The sequence below is a fragment of the Salvelinus namaycush genome, chromosome 2 (assembly GCF_016432855.1).
Source record: "Salvelinus namaycush isolate Seneca chromosome 2, SaNama_1.0, whole genome shotgun sequence".
In the NCBI taxonomy this organism is placed as follows: Eukaryota; Metazoa; Chordata; class Actinopteri; order Salmoniformes; family Salmonidae; genus Salvelinus; species Salvelinus namaycush.
This window is the reverse complement of record NC_052308.1, coordinates 45,730,846-45,756,554: the sequence shown is the minus strand read 5'-3', so window position 1 is coordinate 45,756,554 and position 25,709 is coordinate 45,730,846. Positions and strand designations below refer to the sequence as shown.

The following is a 25,709-nucleotide window of genomic DNA, read 5'->3' as shown; positions in this document are numbered from 1 at the left end:
GTTTTCACATGTAGTCCTCTTAAAATATATATATATATATATATACACATACACATACACACACACACACACACACACATACATACATAAATACATACATACAGTTGATGTATATTTAAACTAAAAAAAAATCACAATTCCTGACATTTAATCCTGGTAAAAATTAGTTGAAAAGTTGCTAATTAGCTAAAACGCTAAAGTTGTCCTTGATGAGATTTGAACTTATGTAACCAGCAACCTCTGGGTTGCTAGACGGTTGCATGATATGCTCCCGAGTGGTGCAGCGGTCTAAGGCACTTCATCTCAGGGCAAGAGGTTTCACTGCAGTCCCTGGTTTGAATCCAGGCTGAATCACATCCGGCCGTGATTGGGAGTCCCATAGGGCGGCGCACAATTGACCCAGCGTAGTCCAGGTTTGGCTGGGGTAGGCCGTCATTGTAAATAAGATTAACATCTATTTGATTTTTTTTTATTCAATTCAGTCTGGTATGAGAACGGTAGCCCCTATCTGCAAAAGCAGGGTGTCTGCGGAAAGCTGTGTATCTTGGATATTGATCGGTGCCTTCAAATCTTCGGTATGACTTACTATCATATATGGCCATACAAATTTATAAGGGAAGGTCGAGCCGATGACTTCATTTCAAGATGGCTGCTACCTACATTCCGGTTAGCGTAGTGAAACAAACTAAATAAACACGTAATACGTTGATAGACACCGAAAGCCGGGACTCCACGTTGATACACACTGAAATCCGGGACTCCACAGATCATGAGGATATCTTATTTGTCTGCCTGTGACCTACCATTATTGATCACCAGCCCCGAGTCAGAATGTTTATTTTACACAACGTTTTCACCAAATATCTTACAAGGTAAGCTTCGATTTGGTTAATGTTATCTGATGATGTATGACCTAATGGCAACATCGAATGTCCACCGAGTGAAAATATCTTTGCGTATATCAAAAATATGATGTTGCCTGCTTACGCACTATCCATATCCTTTGTAAGTCCCGACACCACCACAATGTTTGCGAAAGGTTGTTTTTGTAGAAATTTTGTTTTTATAGTGAACAATAACTTTTAGGCACATCCAGTGTGCAAAAACAGTGCAATTACCACATTCAGACACTTTGGAGAGGTTGAAAAGACACTTGAACGTACCCTGGATACCCCATAACACCACCACAATGTTTGAGTGAGGTTGATATGGTTGAAATTGTGTTTATATACTGAACAAATAGCATTTATGGATTGCAAATATGTAATAGCACTGGAATTATCACATTTACAGACATACACCACTTTGGAGAGGTTTAGGGAAACTTGTACATTTCCCATGACCACATCTGACACAAATCTACATACATTTTGCCATTACATTTAAGAGGTTTTAAGTAACCATCTGTCTTATGTAACCATACCAAAACGTAACATATCATACTAATTTGAGTGTCCCGGATTTAAGTTTACTATGTTACGTCTAGTCTATTAGACCAGTCCATGTATTCACTGCCCTTGCCTTTGAATTATGACTTTTTTCCTGACTTTTGCCAGTTCAACTCATCTATTTTGTGGTCCGAGTCCTCTTTGAATACACATTGCTATGTTGAGAAAGGAACCAAGATATTTTTCCAAAATTCCCTCAATGCACACTGTATATCTCCTTACATTTTGGAAGCTAATAGATTCCATTTAGTTATACATAATAATTGTAATCAGAGGAAACTATTAGCATGTAAATATTATTGGTAACAGAATAAATAGCAGAAGAACACCGTCTGAAGTCGGTACAGCCGATCTGCCAACTTCTGTCTGTTGCGTCCGAACCGTTTGGGCCACACACTAATATGACCCTCTGTGCAAAGGTGCGATTCTCACGAACATGTACATGTTGGTAGTTCTGCTCTTGGACGCCCACAGGCCTTACAAGAATCGTCTGAAGGTCCCCCGGTACAAGTTGGAAAAAATGAATGGAAGTACTGTATATACAGTATGGAACTGTTTAATGCCAAAAATATGGGGTTAAATACATGTCAGAAAAACAAATGTATGTTTTCTGATCTCAGATATAGGAGACCCTTGATATTTTTTTGAGACTGTTATTCAATACGGGGGGGTTTTTCATCAAAACATCTTTTTAAATATATTTTGGGATACCTTTTAAAAATTCAAAATAATTTAGCTAAAAGGTCCTTGGTATGACCTTAAAACAATTCCATATCCTGTAGCTTAGTAGAACCCCCACCCAACCCCCGGCATAGACAGGGCTTAGACTCTGATGGGTTAAGTAGCCCATCATATGTATGTGGGTACAAAGCTGGATACCGGTAAACCTATGGCATATGGGTTAATTAGCTGGGTAGGTAGGATCAGATGATAAGATGATGTCCTTGCCATTTTTTGTGAGTAAAGAAACAAAAATGGTGTGTGTGTGCGCGTGTGTTTGGAGGGTTGTGGCAGACCCAATAAACAAACAAAAAACTATGATGAATACTGAGCTTTTCCATTTACTTTTGTCGAGCATGGATGGGCAATCTAATCTGGGCCTTGTTTCCTTGCTGCAATGGAACTTAAGCATTACGATGATTGTACAAGATACTTCGTTATTTACGAGCCAACTTTTTAAATAGTGTTTCCCAAACAAGCACAGAGTGAACCTGTAAGTGCCACAGCTAAAAGCATTGTTGGGGCCGTGTTCGGTTTTTCACATGATTCCGTTGGTGGAGCTGTCCAGCTCACTAGCGCTGAAATCGTTGGGGGAGCTGTCCAGCTCACTAGTGCTGAAATCGATGCAGCTTGCATCATATGAAAACACAAATAATAGCCCACATGAAATGTAGGATAGACCTATACATTTCACAGAATTATTTTTATGAATTAAAATTTAAAAAATAACACCATAATCTACCTTTTCGTCATGTAATGTTCAATGATTTCAAGATTTGAACCCCGGGCGTCTTCTTGCCTCTACAGTGCTTTTAGCACACTGCACCTCAATAGATCTGTCGTCTCCGATAGTGTCCTTTTATACAGTACCTAATCCTCTACCTCACACATTTTGGTTTTTCAGTCTAAGTATCTCCTCTCGTGGGAGCCTGTATTTTTTAAGAATAGCCCCATCATTGTGAGTCTGCAATGGGCTCAGTTTGGTGCAAATATGCGCATTATATACACCAACTGACTGCGCGGATGGATAATTTGAAATACACAGCATTCCGAAAGTATTCAGACCCCTTGACTTTTTCCACACTTTGTTACGTTACAACCTTATTCACAAATGTATTAAATCGTTTTTTCCCCTGCTCAATCTACACATAACACCTCATAATGACAAAGCAAAAACAGGTTTTTAGAATTTGTGTGCCTGTGTTAACATTTTGAATATTTTTGTTCTTTGGATTCAGCACCCGATCTAAGTTTATATAAAGTGGAGTCAAGCACGTTGTTAATCTTTTCATGAAATATTACATTACATAGATCCTATAAATTACCCAAATTAAACATGTATGATCATGCCCATTCACACAAAACAATTAATTGTTTTAGAATTATATCTTCTGAGGTAAGGCAGAAAAGAAGCCGAACAATGCACTTTGGCTGCTCTACGAGTGGTCTGGATCACTTATAGATGAGCGAAAGTTTTTTAGAGCCACTTTACTAACAAAGGCTCTGAGAAACACATTGGCTACGAAAGATACACTGTACATCATAATATGGTTCTAACGATGCTCTTAACGCTACAAAGGCTCTAGGAAACAAGGCCCTGGTCTGTTTCCCAAATGATGGGAATCCCATAGGATTGCAGTTTAGAATATGAACCTTTTACAACTGTATCTAAAGTAACCCGTTAAAAGTTGAACCAAGGCCTCCCGGGTGGCGCAGTGGTGTAAGGCACTGCATCGCAGTGCTAGCTGTGTCACCAGAGACTCTGGGTTCGAGCCCAGGCTCTGTCGCAGACGGCCGCGACCGGTAGATCCATGAGGCGACGCACAATTGGCCTAGCGTCGTTAGGGAGGGTTTGGCCGGTAGGGATATCATTGTCTCATCGCGCACTAGCGACTCCTGTGGCAGGCCGGGCGCAGTGCACACTGACCAGGTCGCTAGGTGTACGGTCCGACACATCGGTGCGGCTGGCTTCCGGGTTGGATGCACGCTGTGTTAAGAAGCAGTGCGGCTTGGTTGGGTTGTGTTTCAGAGGACGCATGGCTCTCGACCTTTGTCTCTCCCGAGCCCGTACAGGAGTTGTAGCGATGAGACAAGACAGTAACTAACAATTGGATACCATGAAATTGGGGAGAAAAAAAACACAAAAAAGTTGAGCCATTAAAGTACAGCTGGTCTATTAGACTTTTTTTGAAGAGTGATAACAAGGTGTCACAAGGGGAAATCAATGTTAGGTGACACCAAATGCTACAAGAGTACGTCCAAAGTGACACAATAAATAGACTCACCAGTGCAGGAGCGTTGACGACAGACAGGTTGTAGCCATAGAGATAAGATGACCCAAGGGCACCAAAGAACGCTGCATTCACCAGACAGGCAGTGATGCGCTGTGGCTAAAAAAACACATACCACATTAAAGCCATTTCTGAGGTCATGTCATTGTACAGTTGCATTTCATATACAATCCAATCAAGGTCAGAGTGAGACCCAGGCATATTCTTACAAGGACAATCCATTGATGTATCTGGGCCTCCCTGTATGTCCTAGAGAGAGAATGTTACTGCTTCAAAAACAACCATCAGGTCAATTCAATGCCAACATGTGCAATGTGACAAGGGTTAGGGCATGTTGAGTAGACAGATCAGCTGTATGTGTATGAGAATAAAATATTGCAACATTGTATTACTGTGACAGGATACAGTGTACCTCCCCATAGGGATGATTAAACCTTGCAGCTTTACAAACGTATCCAGTTATAGCTAAATATAGCACAGTTAGCCTAAAGCTCTTCATTATATTGTTCTCAATTTAATCAGTGGATCATTAGGCTACATCACAACCTTTTGACTGCTTAATCATTCTGAGTAACCCACTCATTACAGCCATGTTAGGGGTGGCAGGTAGCCTAGTGGTTAGAGTGTTAGGCCAGTAACCGAAAGGTTGCTGGATCGAATCCCCGAGCCGACAAGGTACAAATCTGTTGTTCTGCCCCTAAACAAGGCAGTTAACCCACTGTTCCCAGGTAGGCCCTCGTTGAAAATAAGAATTTGTTCTTAACTGACTTGCCTAGTCAAATTTTTTAAATAATGTTTGAAATCCCTATAGATTACAAAACTGCAAAATAATCCCAACAGTGGATGAGTCACTCTTTTGATTATTGCACAGGTACAATAGATTGGTGGTTAAATATTTATCTTCGAATAATACAAATGAAAAAGTTCCTCAGTCATCCGATCAGCAAGTGAAACCCCAGAGAAATGTTTGCAGCAAATCAAATCGTTGCGCCTGTTTTTGACTGAACTCAAATGAATTCCCCACGCCTTCTTCATCTCTAAGAACAATACTCTACTGTGTGAACAGAAATATGTCTGCATTTCATGAGGATGAATGGATTTAGATCCGAGGTTAAAATGCATTGTATCATTCACCAAGGCAACCAGCCTCTACTGTGGGTGACTCAACAAGACCAAGGCACAGTGTAGTACAAAGAGCCACTGTGAGGAAGGAGGAGAGTGGTAACAAGTGCACTTGGGCTAATATTTCAATTGGATCTGACAGAGAATTTCTAGATGTGTATGGAATTCAATTACATTCCAATAGAAGGTTCAGAATCTGTTAATGTTTTTCTCATTACAGTTAACCAATTTATTGTCAAAATGTTACTTGTGGTTGCAATATAATTAAGCAACGAGTAATTGCTTCACTGCAACATGGGAATAGATGTTTCTAATGTGACTGTTGCATCAAAAAATAAATCCTGCTTGCTGAGGGGGGAGAAGTTTAAATACGTTCATTACTGCAAGGTACTGCACACTTAGCCAATTACATTCTCCATTGACTATGAGTTACATTTTAAATTAAAACAATTTGCAGCACTTCAAATTTTGGGGTTGCCCATCATTACAGAGCATTATTGAAACTGTTAATTCATTTGCGCCTAGTATTATATTACGATTATAATGTGATCTTGATTTTTTTTGTTGCTGTAAAGGCAGCTGTCAAACGATTGACTGTCAATTATAACATCCCGGTAATTAGTACAATAATAACCTGAGATAAAGAGGCGGGACATGTATAATTGAAGCATGTGTAAAAGGTTTTATTCTGTGTTATAGCTAGTAGATAAGGATGACACCAACACAGCTGTCTGGGTGGAGCTGAGTAACGTAAACTCGTACATCGCCTTGGTCCTTACAATTGACCTTATTTTAGCGCCCCAAAAATGTAATACTTCCAGATCAACTGTAATTGCAATACCATTGTAAAGCACAATTTCTCCCCTTTCCAACAGAATTCATGCCGAGACCTTCACGCTGCCCGTTTCTGCATAATTCAAGAAGGCAATGAGCTCCTTCGGGTCTTTTTAAAAATGGCGGGTGGGGAAGCGAAACTAATGTGTGATAGTGAGAAGGACAGATGTCGTGTGGGAAAATTGCTTTTTTCACTCGACCTGTCCAACTTATCACCTCTAAAATGTAAATAAAACAATATAAAGAGTTTATATAATGTGTCATTACATACCTATTTGAAGGTTTGTGTCGAATTTGAATCGGGTTTTTAGGGCAGTGCTAAAGTGATCTTAGAACTTGTTACGGAGTCTAGTTGATAGGTAATCGACTAGTTGGACTGTTCCCCAGACTCCAGGCGTAGGGATTTGTACAATGCTTAACAAGGCTATTGAACTTAACATTGGTGTCTGTCTTTATTCCTTAATCCAACTTATCATACAGAAACATGGTATCAGAAGTGGCTCGGAAAACACACGTTTGTTATTTTTGTAGCTAAGTACAGTATAGGCGCAGTTACGTTCCATATGCGAACACAAGCCGTTTCCTACTCACAACACTGATCAACTCGTTGTTAGCTGGCTAGCTAGCATCACTACCTACCTCCATGACTGAAGGCAAAGAAATCTCCTATTCCATTGCTATGGCAGCGAACATTCCGCCACCAAATCACATGGTTCTCACAGGGGACTGGAATACTAATTGGGACAACTTCAGGGATGAATTCGAGGACTATGCGCTGGCGACCGGTCTACATGAGAAACCCAACGAGGTACAAGCGGCAACTCTGAGGAGTTTAATGGGCAGCGAATGCAGGCATATCTACCGGCACAATCTCACCCTCACGGCACGACAACAGTGTGATGCAAAGGCTATATTGGATGCATTGGAGAATTACTTCAAGCCCGCCAGAAACGTAATTTACGAGCGGTTCGTTTTCGGAAGCTGCAAACAGGAAGAGGGTGAGTCAGTACACAACTTTGTAACCCGTTTGAGAGAGAAATCCGCCACTTGTGAATACGGGGGATTGAAAGATGAACTGATTCGTGACAAAATAGTACTGGGAATTGCAAATGAGAATACGCGCCGGCGTCTACTGAGAGAGAGAGGCTTAACATTAGTAACTGCCATCGAAATGTGCCGCACTGCTGAAGTCACTGACATGAGAATGAGAGCAATGGAAACGGAAACCCCACGCTCCGACGTTGATACTGTTCACGCTGTTGCTAGGCAGACATTCAGACAAAACCAATCGAGGCAGAGTAATTCACCACGAACGGTGAACACAGAGAGCCCCGTAGCATGTAAATACTGTGGGAATACACACACACGTGGCAAAGAGCACTGCCCGGCCTATGGAAAACCATGCAGAGCTTGTGGAACTAATAATCACTTTGCAAAAGTGTGTCTCAAAAGCAAAAGAAGGGTGAGTGAGGGCAAGATTCACTGTGTTGATGATGTTACTCAATGTTCAGAGCTGAACAGTGAAAGTGACATTTACATGCATGAATCCATTGGGGCTGTACACTCAAGAGGGAAGAAATGGTTTGTGACACTACGATTACACAACAAGCAACAACAATGTCAACTGGATTCGGGTGCTACATGCAACGTAATGAGCTACAAAGACAAAATCAATCTGGCACCTGACACACATCTATTTCCCAGCGATACTAGACTAAAGCTGTACTCAGGAGTACTAATGAGCTCTATGGGCACCTTTGAGACCGAATGTGTTATTCGGGGACGCAAACACAAGCTGGAGTTCGAGATTGTGAAAACCAGTCAAAATCCTCTCCTCTCAGGCTCTACATGCGAACGCCTGGGACTGATGCAGTTCACTGTACCAAATGACCTGCACATTGTGGATCATGTCCAGCATGGACCCCTGTCCAAAGAACAACTACTCAGCAGATATGACGATGTATTCAACATGCCCGTTGAATCAGTGCCTGGGGAGGTACACTTTGAAGTGGATGAGAGCATTACTCCAGTCCAGTGTGCTCCTCGCAATGTGCCCATTGCAATGAAAGTGGCTGTGAAGGCCCAGCTGGACAAGTATGAGGCCGATGGCCACATGACATCTGTGACTGAACCAACTGACTGGATCAGCAATATGGTCATAGTGAAAAAACCAGAGAAGCTGAGGGTCTGCATCGACCCAAAGCATCTGAACCAAGCACTGAAACGATCCCACTACATCATGCCGACACTAGAGGATGTCCTCTATAAGCTTCCCAAGGCCAGGATTTTCACCTTGGTGGATGCCCGAGATGCATTCCTTCAATGCAAGCTGGACGAAGAAAGCAGCTTCATGACTACCTTCTGGACCCCCTGGGGTCGGAAACGCTGGCTCAAGCTCCCGTTTGGTGTCTCAGTGGCGCCTGAGGTATACCAACGCAAGCAGCACGAGTTACTGGCTGGGCTCAAGGGCATTGAACCCATCGCCGATGATATCCTGATCGTAGGCTGTGGTGAAACAGACGAAGAAGCAGGACGCGACCACGATGTGAAGCTCCTGGCACTGATGGAGCGCTGCCGATCAGTTAAGCTTCGTCTTGGCCTGAAGAAGCTGCAGTTCAAGGTGAAAGACGTCCACTTCCATGGCCACATTCTCTCGGCAAAAGGCCTGAAGCCGGACCCAGACAAGGTCCAAGCGATCCTCGACATGCCAAACCCGTCTGATGCAAAAGGAGTACAGCGTCTCATCGGCTTTGCAAACTATCTTGCAAAGTTCATGCCACACCTATCAGCAGTCTGTGAGCCTCTGCGCCGGTTGCTGGACAAAGACACACCATGGCACTGGCTACCCAAGCACGAGGCCGCAGTGCAGGAGATGAAATCTCTGGCTTCATCCATGCCAGTGTTGCGCTACTACGACGTCACGAAGCCTGTCACAATCCAGAGCGACTCTAGCCAAAGGGGACTTGGATGCTGCCTTATGCAGGAAGGCCAGCCCGTTGCGTTTGCCTCGAGAGCGCTCACCCCCACCGAACAAAACTATGCACAAATTGAGAAAGAGTGCCTCAGCATCGTCTTCTCCTGCCAGCGATTCCATCACTACTTATATGGTCGAGAGCTGGTCACCGCTGAAACTGACCACAAACCACTCATTGCCATATTCAGTAAACCTCTCCTCAACGCGCCCAAGAGGCTTCAAAGTATGCTCCTGACTCTGCAAAACTACAGCCTGAAGGTCATTTACAAGCCAGGACCTGAGATGTACATCAGCGACACACTGAGCAGGGCAACAGCACAATGTACAGGTAGAGGCACTGCCTATCAGCGGCAGGCCATCTGTTCGCTACAGCAGGAACAACAAGATGTTCAACAGATCAATCAGGCAGACTACTTAAACGTGACAGATCACCGCCTAGCCCAGATCAGGCAACATACTGACAAGGACGAACACCTACAGTCACTGAAGTCCATGGCTCTCGCAGGTTGGCCATATCTGAAAGAGGAGACACCTTTCACAGTGAGAGAATACTGGACCTTTCGAGATGAGATCAGTGTGCAAAATGGCGTCTTGTTCAGAGGTCAGAAGGTCATTATTCCCAAATCACTACGTCCAGAGATGCTTACCCGCATACACTCCAGTCACGTTGGAGGTGACGCATGCTACCGTCAGGCTCGTGAAACATTATACTGGTCAAACATGCAAGCAGAAATTAAAGACTTTGTCAGCAACTGTACCACATGCAACGAGTACGCTCATGAACAGCAAAAGGAAACCATGATGTCACACGAACTGCCCACAAGGGCCTGGCAAATCATCAGCATGGACTTATTCAGCCACAGACAAAAGGACTATCTTCTCCTCGTTGATCATTACTCTGACTTTTGGGAAATTGAACTGCTCCCTGACTTGTCTGCAGAGACGGTCATAAAGCGCTGCAAGGCGCAGTTTGCAAGGCAAGGTCAGCCTGACAAGGTAATCACGGACAATGGCCCACAATTCACTGCACAGTTCAAGCGTTTCGCCTCAGAATGGGAGTTTGACCACGTGACCTCCTCTCCAAGACACCCAAAAGCAAATGGCAAGGCAGAATCAGCTGTCAAGATTGCAAAAAACCTGTTAAGCAGGGCCTTGCGCGACAGCAACGACCCATGGAAAGCGATCTTACATTGGAGGAACACACCCACCGAAAACATGGACAGCAGCCCAGCACAACGCCTTCTGTCCAGACGTCTGAAGACTACTATCCCCGTAGCTAACAAGCTACTTGAGCCCTGCGTCATGGTTGGCGTCACGGACAAACTGCGTCACAGAAAGCAGCTCGCTAAGTGCTTCTACGACCGGACTGCTCGAGACCTACCAGAGCTGGAGGTGGGTGAAACTATAAGGATGAAACCGCTGCCGGGAGACCACACAGGACTTTGGAGGCTGGGCACATGCCTACAGAGAGTTGCACCACGTTCTTACCTGGTGGATGTTGGTGGCTCCCTCTATCGTCGCAATCGGGTGGATCTGCGCGTAGCAGAGCAGACAAACCAGAACATGCCATACACTCACCTAGATGAGCTGGATCACAGTCCAGGCCTAAGGGTAAGGGGTGCAGAATTGAGACATGAGCCAACTGAAGGTGAAGCTTCTACCCCACCAAACTCTCCAGCTCGTGGCCCTAATCCTACCCCTGTCAGAGCCAATACTTACTCACGGGTGGGTCGGCTGTGCAAGCCACCGGACAGGCTTACTCTGTAAGCAAGAGACTTAACTTGTTGTCTGTTAATTTAAAAAAATATTTCAAAAATTTAAAAAATTTAAAAAAGGAAGATGACAGCTGAAGTAAAAAGAAAATGTCATGCTTTTCAATTGTTATGACTTGACTGTTAAGAACTCAATGTTATGCCGTTATGTTTGCACTTTCTATTGAAAAGGATGATGTTACGGAGTCTAGTTGATAGGTAATCGACTAGTTGGACTGTTCCCCAGACTCCAGGCGTAGGGATTTGTACAATGCTTAACAAGGCTATTGAACTTAACATTGGTGTCTGTCTTTATTCCTTAATCCAACTTATCATACAGAAACAGTAAACAGCGGCTTTGAGAATGATGATCGCATGCAATGATGACGGAAAAAAATACTAGGTATCCCCTCCTTACCCCCGTCACTGTCCATTTCTTGTTTTTTAAATGATGAGAGAAGTGCTACACCTGGTGGAGAGAGATTGTAAGACAGAAATAGTTGCTTTATGCGTGCTGTACGTTACGACATGACACGTCAAGATGTAACGGAGGGTCAGTTTTTTCAAATTTTCTCCAATACTATAGAGCCATACCATGTCGATCAACGCTTGAATAGAAACCTAGTTCACACCCCGGATTTTGAAGTCAACACAGTCGCATTAGTTTTCTTTGTAGCCTCGTTTGAATGTCGCGGTTACGCACATTTGTACGGAATGGGGTTAATGTTAGCTAGCTATATTATTTTCTGTCTGCACGTAGCTATTGAAAAGGAAAACAACATCCTTCAGCTCAATTTATTAACTGCTTCCATGCCTGTTGGATAAAGCAATAACCCTCAGTGCATGACCAGTGAAAACACAATGAATACTCGTTTTACAAAAGGAAAAAAACAGCATACCGGTAGCTAAAGTGCTAGGTAGCTAAGCTGCATTGCTAGCAAATTGCTAAAAACAACAGAGAGCTAACGTTAGCTAGCTATAGCAGCTTGTGCTCAAGATTATAGGGAACATTCTATTAAGCTTGTGTACAAAATAACATTCAAAAACTGAATTCCAACATAAATAATTGTATCTATATTTAGTGGGAATAGAGTGATATTTACAAAATGTTATCACAGGATAAACAGAGCAGATATAGACAAGCCTACCTTTCTCCAACATGTGCTGAAGGAGGAGAATGTGAAATGGGCGACGCAAGAGGTTCAAGGTGGGAAATGGATCAAACCATTCTACAGTTTTTGAACAACAATTTTTCTTATACCAGCTCTGCTAAATTCAGCTGACAGATAAATATTTGCATGGATTTTATAAATAATAGACCAACATAGTCACGGTAAAATAACATGGCAATACCAAATATACCGAAACAAAATAACACCTAAAGTGACCTGATTGACCAGTCCACTAATCACCAGCTAAATCAAATGAGTGTCATACCGCTGGTGTCAAAGGGAAGGCATACATACCTCTGGTGTGATTTTGTAGACTGCAGGGGACCACTAGGGAAGGGTGGAGGGGTTGTTTATTATAATTGAAAATGACCCCCAAAAATAAAATGGACAAAATGGAATAGTGACCAGTGACCAGACTGAAATGTTGTAGATTTGAAAAAATAATATGCTTATGGTCAAATTAACTGTACTGTTTTAAATGGCACTTTGAACATGTATACCCATATCACAGTGGATTACAGAAATAGTCCATTGTGTAAATTACCATAAAAAACAGTGGTGTTGTATTAGCCTGACACAGTGTTACACTCATTGATACTAAAGTGTTGGACAAATAAAAAGTCACTTAAAGAAGTGTAGAGAAAACCTTAGTTCACAAAGCAAAAGTTGCAAGCATTCTGAAGAAGGCCAGAATGGGTGAAACTTCAATGATTTCCATTCTTTTTGAATGGGATTGAGTATCAGACAAGAAAATAGACATATGCTAAAATGTAAATGAACAAATTGTTACCAGGTGATTAATCTCTATTAACCCAGAAGTTACATTTTTGTAATTTGGTCAGCTGTGTGATTAACTTGCCCACGGAAGACTATCACGTGATATAATTATTTATCCTCCGATATTCTATTTATTATTAGGGTATATTAAATTTCTATCCACTGAATGGTGGATAAAGATGACACTCACAATTGGCAAAGATGGTGAGCAGCAGGGCACAGACTCATGCTAAGTGCTTGAAATGCTCTAAGGCTTCTAAGAAACATGATTCCTCTGGTGGAATCAGCACTTCCAAATCAAATACAATTATATTTGTCGCATGCGCCGAATACAACAGGTGTAGACTTTACCGTGAAATGCTACAAGGCCTTTCCCAACAATGGAAAGCAGAAACAATAACGAGGCTATATACAGTGGCTTGCGAAAGTATTCACCCCCCTTGGCATTTTTCCTATTTTAAAATAGATTAAAATAGATTTTGGGGGGTTTGTATCATTTGATTTACACAACATGCCTATCACTTTGAAGATACAAAATATTAGAAAATTGTGAAATAAGAAAATACATTTTTAAAAAACAGAAAACTTGAGTGTGCATAACTATTCACCCCCCCCCCCCCCCCCCCCCCAAAAGTCAATACTTTGTAGAGCCACATTTTGCAGCAATTACAGTTGCAAGTCTCTTGGGGTATGTCTCTATAAGCTTGGCACATCTAGCCACAGGTATTTTTCCCCACTCTTCAAGGTAAAACTGCTCCAGCTCCTTCAAGTTGAATAGGTTCCACTGGTGTACAGCAATCTTTAAGTCATACCACAGATTCTCAATTGGATTGAGGTCTGGTCTGGGTTTTGACTAAACCATTCCAAGACATTTAAATGTTTCCCCTTAAACCACTCAAGTGTTGCTTTATCAATATGCTTAGGGCCATTGTCCTGCTGGAAGGTGAACCTCCATCCCAGCCTCAAATCTCTGAAAGACAAACAGGTTTCCCTCAATCATTTCCCTGTATTTAGTGCCATGTATTTAGCGTTTTCCTTGATGACCAAAAAGCTCAATTTTAGTCTCATCTAACCAGAGTACCTTCTTCCATTTATTTGGGGAGTCTCCCACATTCCTTTTGGCAAACACCAAACATGTTTGCTTATTTTTTTCTTTAATAACTTCTTCGGGATCGGTGTCCCTTCCACTGGATGGTTGAGCTAATGTAGTTGAGCTAATGCGATTAGCATGAGGTTGTGAGTATTTCCCAGGACATCTGATATTGGCAGAAAGCTTAAATTTTTGTCAATCTAACTGCACTGTCCAATTTTCAGTAGCTATTACAGTGAAAGAATACCATGCTATTGTTTGAGGAGAGGGCACTATTTTGAACATGAAAAGTTATTAATAAACAAATTAGGCACGTTTAGGTAGTCTTGATACAACATTTTTAACAGATGGCTTTTTTCTGGCCACTCTCGCGTAAAGCCCAGCTCTGGGGAGTGTACGACTTAAAGTGGTCGTATGGACAGATACTCCAATCTCCGCTGTGGAGCTTTGCAGCTCCTTCAGGGTTATCTTTGGTCTCTTTGTTGCCTCTGATTAATGCCCTCCTTGCCTGGTCCGTGAGTTCTGGGTAGGCGGCCCTCTCTTGGCAGGTTTGTTGTGGTGCCAAATTCTTTCCATTTTTCTATAATGGATTTAATACTGCTCCGTGGGATGTTCAAAGTTCCAGATATTTTTTTATAACCAAACCCTGATCTGTACTTCTCCACAACTTTGTCCCTGACCTGTTTGGAGAGCTCCTTGGTCTTCATGGTGCCCCTTGCTTAGTGGTGTTGCAGACTCTGGGGTCTTTCAGAACAGGTGTATATATACTGAGATCATGTGACAGATCATGTGACACTTAAATAAAGTCCACCTGTGTGCAATCTAACTAATTATGTGACTTCTGAAGGTAATTGGTTGCACCAGATCTTATTTAGGAGCTTTACAGCAAAGGGGGTGAATACATATGCACGCACCACTTTTCCGTTTTAGTTTTTTGAAACAATTTTTATTTATTTTTTACTTCACCAATTTTGACTATATTATGTATGTCCATTAGATGAAATCCAAATAAAAAATCAATTTAAATTACAGGTTGTAATGCAACAAAATAGGAAAAATGCCAAGGGGGGTGAATACTTTTGCAAGGCACTGTACATGGAGCACAGGTACCGAGTCAATGTAAAGGGGCACGAGGTAATTGAGGTATTTGAGGTAATATGCCTTCATAAAGTATTCACACCCCTTGACATTTTCCACATTTTTATGTACTACAGCCTTATTTTAAAATGGATTAAATTTAGATTTTTTTGGTCACTGGCCTACACAAAATAACAGTAACCCATAACGTCAAAATGGAATTCGTTTTTTTGAAATTTGTACAAATTAATTACAAATGAAAAGCTGAAATATCTTGAGTCAATAAGTATTCAACCCCTTTCTTATGGCAAGCTTAAATACATTCAGGAGTAAAAATGTACTTAAATGAAATAATAAGTTGCATGGACTCACTCTGTGTGCAATAATAGGGAATATCCTTTGGGCATGATGAAGTTATTAATTAGAATTTGGATGGTGTATCAATATGCCCAGTCACTAAAAAGATACAGGCGTCCTTCCTAACTCAGTTGCCAGAGAGGAAGGAAATCGCTCAGGGATTTCACCATGAGGCCAATTGGGACTTTAAAACAGTTTAATGGCTGTGATAAGAGAAAACTGAGGATGGATTACTCCACAAAACTAACCTAATTGGCAGATTGAAAAGAAGGAAGCCTGTACAGAATACAAATATTACAAAACACGCAACAAAACACGCAACTTGTTTGCAACAAGGCACTAGAGTAATACTGCAAAAAATATGGCAAAGCAATTAACTTTTTGTCCTGAATACATAGTGTTGTATTGGATTTGCCCCAAACATATTACTAAGTACCACTCTCCATATTGTCAAGCATAGTGGTGGCTGAATCATGTTATGGGTATGCTTGTAATATGCAAGGACTGGGGAGTTTTTCAGGATAAAAATGTAATGGAGTTAAGCACAGGCAAAATCCTAGAGGAAAACCTGGTTCATTCTGCTTTCCACCAGACACTGGGAAATTAATTCACATTTCAGCAGGACAATAACCTAAAACACAAGGACAAATCTACACTGGAGTTGCTTACCAGTGAATGTTTCTGAGTGGCCGAGTTACAATTTTGACATAAATCTACTTGAAAAACTATGGCAAGACCTAAAGATGGTTGTCTAGCAATGATCAACAACTAATTTGACAGAGCTTGAACAATTTTGAGAAGAACGTTGCAAAATTCATGTGTTGAAAGCTCTTACAGATTTACCCAGAAAGACTCGCAGCTGTAATCGCTGCTAAAGGTCCTTCTACAAAGTATTGACTCAGGGGTGTTAATACTTATGTAAATTAGATATTTCTGTATTTAATTTTCAATACATTTGCTAACATTTATAAATACTTGTTTTCACTTTGTCAATATGGGGTATTGTGTGTAGATAGGTGAGATAAACAATCGATTTAATCCATTTTGAATTCAGGCTGTAACAACAAAATGTGTATTAAGTCAAAGGGTATGTAAATTCTTTCTGAAGGCACTGTGGGTAAGGGTATAAGTGACTAGGCAATTGTGTGTGTGTGTGTGTTGGAGTGTCAGTGTAGTATGTGTGAGTGTGTGGGTACAGTCCAGTGAGTGTGCATAGAGCACGTTGTACATTGATGAATATCTGTCTGGGTCCATCCGGATCACACATGGTAATATAGCTTCTTAGAACAGGTGGTTATATAACCAGCTATTAGAAACACTCTGAACTGTGGATAATCCACACCACATCCAATATCTGATTAGCCCATGTAAGTGGGTCATGGTGGAGAAGAATCAGAATTAACTTTGTTATCCAAAGTGTACTGTAACATGACATAGGTCATTGAGATTACGTGTAAACATATAGTGCCTTCAGAAAGTAGTCACACCCCTTGACTTTTTCCACATTTTGTTGTGTTACAGCCTGAATTTAAAATTGATTAAATTTAGATTTTTTTGTCACTGGCCTACACACAATAAATACCCCATAATGTCAAAGTGGAATTCCGTTTTTTGACAATTTTACAAAATAATAGAAAATGAAAAGCTGAAATGTCTTGAGTCAATAAGTATTCAACCCCTTTGTTATTGCAAACCTAAAAAGTCACATAATAAGTTGCATGGGCTCACTTGATGTGCAATAATAGTGTTTAACATGATTTTTAATGACTACCTCATCTCTATACCCCACACATAAAATTCAGGCTGTAACAGAACAAAATGTGGAAAAAGTCAAGGGGTGTGAATACTTTCTGAAGACACTGTACAACCATGACCCACATTGGTGTGAGGAACACCCATAACCTCACAAATGAATGATTGAAAAACAATGATTGCACCACATGGTGATAAGCGACCATGTGCTAAGCCATAAACAAAGATACAGTATGACTCCTTTGAAAAGATCCAGAAATTACCAACTAACCTTTTCTGTTGACTTCTTGTGGTCTGGTTCAGTATTTTCGATGTTGTTCGGTTCAGGATCTTCGGTTTGCTCTCGCATTTCCATGTTTTACTTCTAATACACTGAAATGACACTGAAGTCAAATGTGGCATTATTCATACTGTTCAAAGGAGCAAACCAGTGTGGTAAGGGAAGTGATTTTAGGGAAGTAGCTTGTGTCTGTAAAGAGAAACTATTGTGCTGACATTAAATGAATTAAACATCAGCTTCTACGACCCTAAACACACCAACTCTGTATAAAATGCAGATCATGAGGTGGATAAGTGCAAGAAGTTTCTATTCGATCAAACCAGGAAGTTTCCAGGGGAAGATAAAACACTTTTCTTGATCTGTGAGCATGCACAATTGAATCAATTTCCTTCAAAAAGAAAATGGATAGTATGTGCAACAGGAACAAAAAGAAACTCAACTGGATACTAGCTCAGACATAATTGCTCACAGCATGGGCAGGAGAAAGAATATTGTGCTTCCCTTAGCCTGGAAATGTCAAGAAGCCATTTTTGATAACTCTTTCCCTATGAGATCCGGGGCCTTCTGTTTTTTTGTGCTGGGTCTAAATCAGTCCCTGGTTAGAGGGTAACAATGGAAAAAAGCAATGGAACTGGCTTCGAGGTCCAGAGATGAGTTTGAGTGACCTAGACTGTATAACACAGTTCTAAAAATAACCAACTGAACCACAAAATCCTATCCTTGGTTACTCTGTGGATGACGAAAGAGAGGTAAAGTCAGTCTGCCATCTGCTGGTTGACAGTATATTGCACTTCTCATAGTTCCTTCATGCCAAACTAGGGGTGGAATTCATTCATGAATTCTACATGAGAGGTGTAAGCCTCCAATTCTGCTTCCCATCACTTCCCTGTAATTTGTTTTTGATGCGCACCATCACCTGTCTTTACACCCATGCTGCTAGACAGCCTGGAATGTTTACGACAACTCTAAATCCAACTTACTTTATACTGATACTCAAAGAATAAGCATTATAATTGGATATAACATCCCATCCTCAACAACCTTGCCCTGACAAGACTGTGTATTTACAGGTAGATTCCATGAAATGACATTGCCACAAGCAGCCCAGCAGATATTGAGAAGAGCGAGGTTGCTCTCAAACAGTCACACAGTACCTGCTAGGGTTTACTTCACTCTCCTACAGCGTGGGAGCCACAGGACCAAAACAGCTCAACGCTCTTACTGTAGTTGAGGAAATTGACCCAATATGCTGTTTACTTTCTGCATCTTCGCCAGATTGCTGAGCGTACCTTTAGTATAAGCCACATTGTTTATTAAATAACTGTTTAAATCACTGATAAGAATAGGAAAATAACTATTCAGTTACTCTGTAGTGACTCCGATCTACATTGAACATAGAGGGAATGATAGCCAATGGTAGGTAGGCATGTTAACTGGCTCAGGAGTTCTGAGTTAGATGCATGGTGTATCTAATTAGGAATCAGCCCGTCAATTGTATTTGAAAAAAACATAGGCTTTTATTGGACATTTTTTTGCATATACATAATTGTTTTTAGTAGTCAAATACAATCTAATGTAACTTTTGGTTTGTGTACTGTTAAAATACTATTTGGTCTCCTCCTCACATCCATCAAATTTTAAGAATGACATGCGTATTTAGGCTACTTATTGCAGCCCATATCTTGCCTCAATAAGCCCACACTTTGCATTGGCTTCCCCCCTGGTCCAATGTGTATTGCCTCCCTACACCAATTTTAAATATTATTGTATGTATTAGATAGGGTACCAAGGGGTAACTAGCCCCCCCTCACGTAATTCACATTAAGACCACAAGATGTCACCAAATTATTTTCCCAAAACTTTCCCTGGGTGCCACTACTCTTGCTCAACAAAAATGTCCTCCGTGTCATCACAACTTTTGGAGTTGTTTTAACAAAACGATTTTGTGGTGAGTTGATTAAAAAAAATATGCATTTTGAAAATGTTGCAAATATATTCCAATGAAGTCAGATCTATAATTGTTTAAATATACAAGAAGGAAAGTCTCAAGTGTCACGACTTCCGCCGAAGTCGGCCCCTCTCCTTGTTCGGGTGGCGTTCGGCGGTCGACGTCACCGGCTTTCTAGTCACCACCGATCCATGTTTCATTTTCGTTTTGTTTTGTCTGTATTACACACACCTGGTTTCAATTCCCATATCATGTTCCTTATTTAACCCTCTGGCATACCTTTCTGTTCTGTCCGTGATTGTTGTTGTCTTAGTGGTTCGTGTAGGTGTTATTCTGTCTGTATTTTCCTTATTGGAATATTGCTTGCCTTTTTTTGTGAGTAAACTCAGTTGTTTTGCTCAAACCTGTGTCCTGCGCCTGACTCCGCTACATCTCTGCACCCAATCGCTGACATCAAGATAAATCATTCACATGTTTAGAGAGAAAAATGTAGATCATTTTTGATTAAAGTAGTAATAGTTTGGATGAGTGTGTTGGGGGAAACTCGCCTCCCCTTCCTAGGGGGTAACTGGCCATGAATGTGTCTGACGTAAAATACATACAAAAATATAATGTAACTTAATTGCAGTTGTAAATGCTTCCACTAGTGACTGATAGCTTTACAGTTAATGTTACTTTATAGTATTTTAGCTATTTTACATAGCATTTAATGTCATATGCAGTGCATTCTGAAAGGATACAGACCCCTTGACTTTTTCCACATTTTGTTACGTTACAGCCTTTATTCGAAAATGGATTAAATAAAAACAATTCTTCAATAATCTACACACAATACCCCATAATGACCAAGCAAAAACAGGTTTAGACATTTTTGCTCATTTATTTAAAAAAAATCCAAAACAGAAATACCTTATTTACATAAGTATTCACACCCTTCGCTATGAGACTCGAAATTGAGCTTAGGTGCATCCTGTTTCAATTGATCATCCTTGAGATGTTTTTACAACTTGATTGGAGTACAGATGTGGTAAATTAAAATGATTGGGCATGATTTTGAAAGGCACATACGTGTCTATATAAGGTCCCACAGTTGACAGTGCATGTCAGAGGAAAAACCAAGCCATGAGGTCAAAGGAATTGTATGTAGAGCTCCGAGACAATATTGTATCGAGGCACAGATCCGGGGAAGGGTACCAAAACATTTCTGCAGCATTGAAGGTCCCCAAGAAGACAGTGGCCTTCATCATTCTTAAATGGAAGAAGTTTGGAACGGTCATGCCTACTCCCGCTCCGGCGCTCGATGTTGCCGGTAAACTAACCATCGGCCCTGGCAATCATCATTAGGCACACCTGCTTCCCATCATTACGCACACCTGCTTCCCATCATTACGCACACTTGGACTTCATCATCACCCTGATTACTCCCTTTATTTAGCCCTTTGTAGCCTGTCATCTGGCAGTATTGTTTTTGTTCACGTCTGTATGCTTCTCCTGTCTTGTTATCTTCATGATTCTTATTATTAAACTCACCTTCTGCACCTGCTTCCTGACTCCCAGCATATACATTACAGAATACTGCCTATTCAAAACACATAGCAGAGAAGTGCCAGTACCATCAGGCCGATGTCTCCTTAGGATACTGGATCAGCCAGCAGGGAGTCGTTATGGATGAGAGGAAGGATCGAGGCAGTCAGGTCATGGCCAGTCCCAACCATCATAAAGGGACTACAACAGTTTTTGGGGTTCTACCGCCGCTTCATTAAAAACTTCAGCTCCATCGCCTCACCTCTCTCCTCAAGGGTGGCCCCCGTAAGTTGATGGGAGTCCTGCAGCCGATGAGGTCTTCCGTCTACTGAGTGGGCTTTTCACCCCTACCCGTTGCTCAAAACCAGATCCTAAGCTGCCCTTTGTGGTGGAGGTGGATGCCTCAGAAGTGGACGTGGGGGCTGTCCTGTCACAACACCAAGGTAATCCACAAAAATTGTATCCATGTGCATACTACTCTAAAAAAATATATCCTGCAGAGAGAAACTATGAAGTAGGCAACTGGGAGCTCCTGGCGATGAAGTTGGCACTAGATGAGTAGAGACACTGGTTGGAGGGCACCAAGGACCCATTTCTCATCCTCACCAACCATCGGAACCTGGAGTATATATGGACAGCGAGGCGGCTGAACCCACACCAAGCAAGATGGGCCCTTTTCTTCACTAGATTCAACTTCATCCTGTCATACCGCCCAGGTTCAAAGAACATCAAAGCCGATTCCATGTCCCATCTCCACGATTCGGGAGAGGTTCCTGTCCTGAGTGCGCACATCATTCTGCCCTCCCAAAGTGTTGGCCCCGTGCTCTGGGACGTAGACGTGGAGATCCACCAGGCTCTGGAGAGGGAACCCACGCCTGCTACCTGCCCTCCGGAGTGCACCTACGTTCCCACGGAGGTAAGGGATTGGCTGTTGACCTGGGCGCATACATCCCTTGCTGCTGGACACCCAGGTATCACCCGCACCATTCAATCCATCTCTGCTAAGTACTGGTGGCCCACCTTGGCGAAGGACGTCGCCCGCTACGTCTACTCCTGCTCCGTATGTGCTCAAACCAAATCTCCCGGCACGCTTCAGCAGGGAAACTCTTCCCCTTATCATGCCTCAGTGGCCTTGGTTCTATCTCTAGCAATTCATGGGACGAGCTTTGCTAGTTAGCAATGACGCTAGTAGTTATCAATGGAGCTTGTCCCATGAATTTGTTTATTTTCTAACGCTTCCGCATTAAATGCTTTCCTTGCTTTAACCTTCCTATATTCATCCTAGACCCAAGCAGGAAGTGTACCCTTCAATCTGTGCAGTGATTTGTTAAATCAATTTAACGAAAAATACATCATGGCAATACAGCATCATGATAGAACATTCCAAAATACCATGGAAATTATTGCATTACAATACTAGGCAGCCATTGTGAGTGTACCCATGAGTTTACTAATCAAATGTCCAGGGTGAGAGCTTCCAGGCCCTTTTTATTAATTATATTTCTATGAACGGCGCAGAGGGTGTGTGTGGCAGGAGACGGGACAAAACGCTATATCAGGGACTACAGTTATGCCGCAGCAAGGCAAATTGGTGCTGTGACATCCTCGCGGCAATGGCAAAACGTCATGTAGCGACTTCTAGGTCGAAAATATACAGGCTAGGACAAGATGATTCTAATATCAAAAAATGGGACTAGCAATGCGAGCGAAAATGACTGGAAGTGAATGTTAGCGGTACAGAAAGTTGGCCATCAAACAATCGTTGTGAATTTCATCTAACTACTCAGCAAACACATCCATAACTGTTTAACTGTAATTTTTTTCATAAAAAAAAAATAATCTACAGCCACTTTATTACTTGATTTCCTGATCACATTTTCAATGCTAATCCTGATATGCACACACCGATAAACTCCCGATTAGTGGCTAATATGTGTAACTTAAAATAAGGTGTTACCAAAAAGTAATTCGGCACAGTCTGTACCACACCAAGCCACAAAATGCAACATAAAACAAGGGGATCATTTATAGGCAATCTGTTTTGTTGTAGCCAAGGCACTTTTACAATATTGCAGAGCTCAAGGCAAGGGGCTTATCCCATTCCTCGATGGTAGCTTGGTGACTCCCTGTTGGAGGTCTGAAAGTTCAGCAGTGGGATAAGAAGCTGGAAATTTAATTTACACCCAGAACGGCAGGTTAAACGTATGGCCAAGCAGCTCAGGGATTCAATATGACACTTACAATAACACAACATACTCACAAATCCACAAACATAACCTCTTGTCCAATACAATCCATGGCTTACTTTCGGTCCCTGGGAAGGCGACCACCACATAATACTAGCTTAGCCATCCGCTACATCTACATAGATCATTTTGTGATTCTGTCACTGAAACAATAACCATGATCCTGGCGTTTATCTACAGTGTGTTACATGAGATATATGATAACTATGTTTCCATACTCAACGTTACAGTTTAGCTTATACAAAACGCTGCCATAGATTTTTCAACTAACCTGCTCTTGGCGATACTTTCTTTGTTCTCGATTCGGGGGAAAAGCTTAAATAAATGTCTGTGTCTAGTTGCAGGTGTTTCTACAAAAACCAGAGAAAACTCAGAAAGATATTAAACTGGACCTGTTTTGTAACATGACTCACTATGAAACATTGCCAGACAGACGCATACTCCGGTAATAGATAGTAAGAAAGTTGTAAAAATTAATCGGCACACAAGTCGCCAGTGACTTGATAAGGTGATTAGCTAACGTGGCCTGCCTGCTAAATGTACCTGCTAGCTACTAGCTAGCTTCATTGACGAACACAGAGATGGAACTTATTTTGGGCACTGATCAACAGCGTGTAGCTTGTGCTTTATTTATGATAGTTTGACAGCTTGCTAATGAAGTTGTAGACATGTTCTCATAAATCAGTCCTGAGCGCAGCAGCAGACTCGATACTGTCTGCAGTGCACTGACTTTTCACGCACATATTTCAACTTGAGAAATACTGCACCAAACACCTTAGCTAGATGTAAAATTGTGCAACTAAGACCTCCTCTGCAGAAAAGTCAATATTAATGACAGATTTCTTAATTTATCTTAGCTTTCTGCAGCGTAGCCTAGTGGTTAGAGCGTTGGACTAGTAACCGAAAGGTTGCACGATCAAATCCCAGAGCCAACAAGGTACAAATCTGTCGTTCTGCCCCTGAACAAGTCAGTTAACCGACTGTTCCTAGGCCATCATTGAAAATAAGAATTTGTTCTTAACTGACTTGCCTGGTAAAATAAAAATATATATTAGAAAAACACCCCCATGACGCAAGTCTCGTTTTTCTTCATGAGCAGCAGAAAAACCCAGGCGGAATCGGTGAGTATAGCCCTCCTTTAAACCAAAAGATATTGCTGGTAAATGTTCCTGTTCACATGCACACCTAATGTAATATCAAATGTCAAATAATTTTGCTTAATTTAGCCTAGCTCGACCATTGTGTGGGACTATTCCGTTGGTTTGAATGTACCAGGCATGCTAAATCACACTCATCTCAAGTACTTGAAAGTGTTTAACAAACATTATGAATTTGATCAAGGACTGTATAGTACCGATTGTAAACAACCTTTGCTGTAGTCAAATATCCTAAAACCAAATGAACACTTGATATTCCTCCTGATAAGCTCACTCGCTTTACAGACAAAATACTTCTCAAAAACAAGATTATTCAAAGACCAAACAATCTGAACTATATTCATGGAGATAATTAGACCCTCTACTAAACCACTTGTGCCAGTGTTACCAGCCAAACACAATCAAAGCCATGGTCAAAGGTTAGCCAATAGGAAAACAAACTAAAAACAAATACAGCCTCTAAAATGCTCATGCAATTTTGAAGGCTCGGATTATTAATGCATTCTCTATATTGACACAGAGAAGGAATGTGACATGAGGTCACTGACTTAACTTACCCACACAAAGACTATTTCCCAGCAGTTTATACAGAGGAAGAGGGAACCTAACACTGACCCTTAAACTATCCTTCTGACAACGAGACAGTACCTGAAAGACATAGTCTTTTAATACTCCCCCTAACAAATGATTAACAGGCACTGCCTGAGGAAATCACTGTAAGCAAACCCACGCACGCAAACAGGCATAGTATGGAAGTTGAAACATTTAAAGTTACAATACATGAAAATAATTTTAATAATCTGACGTACACTTGCCCACACATTCTGACACTGACATATGTTTACTGATGGTGCGTTCAAGACAACTCAGAAAGTCGGAACCTCTGAGTTACAATTTGAGTATGTTTTTTGCTTAGAACTTCCTATTGGTTGATTCTGATACTTTCCAAGCGGAAAACTCTGAGCTCATTTTCTACAATGGGTTTCCAAGTTTCGAGCATTAGATTATTTAAACAAATGACCTGGTCTTAAATGTAACCAATAGCATAGGCCAATGGAAGTGTGGAGACAGATTGTACAATATGAGGAGGAAATCATAGTCCCTTAAACTTTCCAGTGGCACTGACTCATCCAAACGTTTTTTTCCGCAATTGTATTTAGAAATATTGTGAAAGGCCTTTTAGCTGCTG

At 41.4% G+C, this 25,709-nt stretch overlaps 1 protein-coding gene across 2 annotated transcripts in view; it reads right to left on the bottom strand.

Moving 5' to 3' along the window:
- The window catches only part of slc2a9l2 (solute carrier family 2 member 9, like 2), a 255,738-nt gene extending 230,554 nt beyond the window's left edge, over positions 1-25,184 (bottom strand). Inside the window, exons 1-3 of one of the 2 annotated variants that reach the window (XM_039014439.1) lie at positions 25,078-25,184; positions 17,637-17,748; positions 4,454-4,558 (exon numbers count right to left, since the gene is read on the bottom strand). In XM_039014439.1, coding sequence (XP_038870367.1) covers positions 4,454-4,558; positions 17,637-17,720 — 189 coding nt within the window. In that variant the 5' untranslated portion in view covers positions 17,721-17,748; positions 25,078-25,184. The remainder of the gene's footprint in view (positions 1-4,453; positions 4,559-17,636; positions 17,749-25,077) is intronic. The other variant, XM_039014447.1, reaches the window with a different exon arrangement.
- Positions 25,185-25,709: the final 525 nt, after the last annotated feature.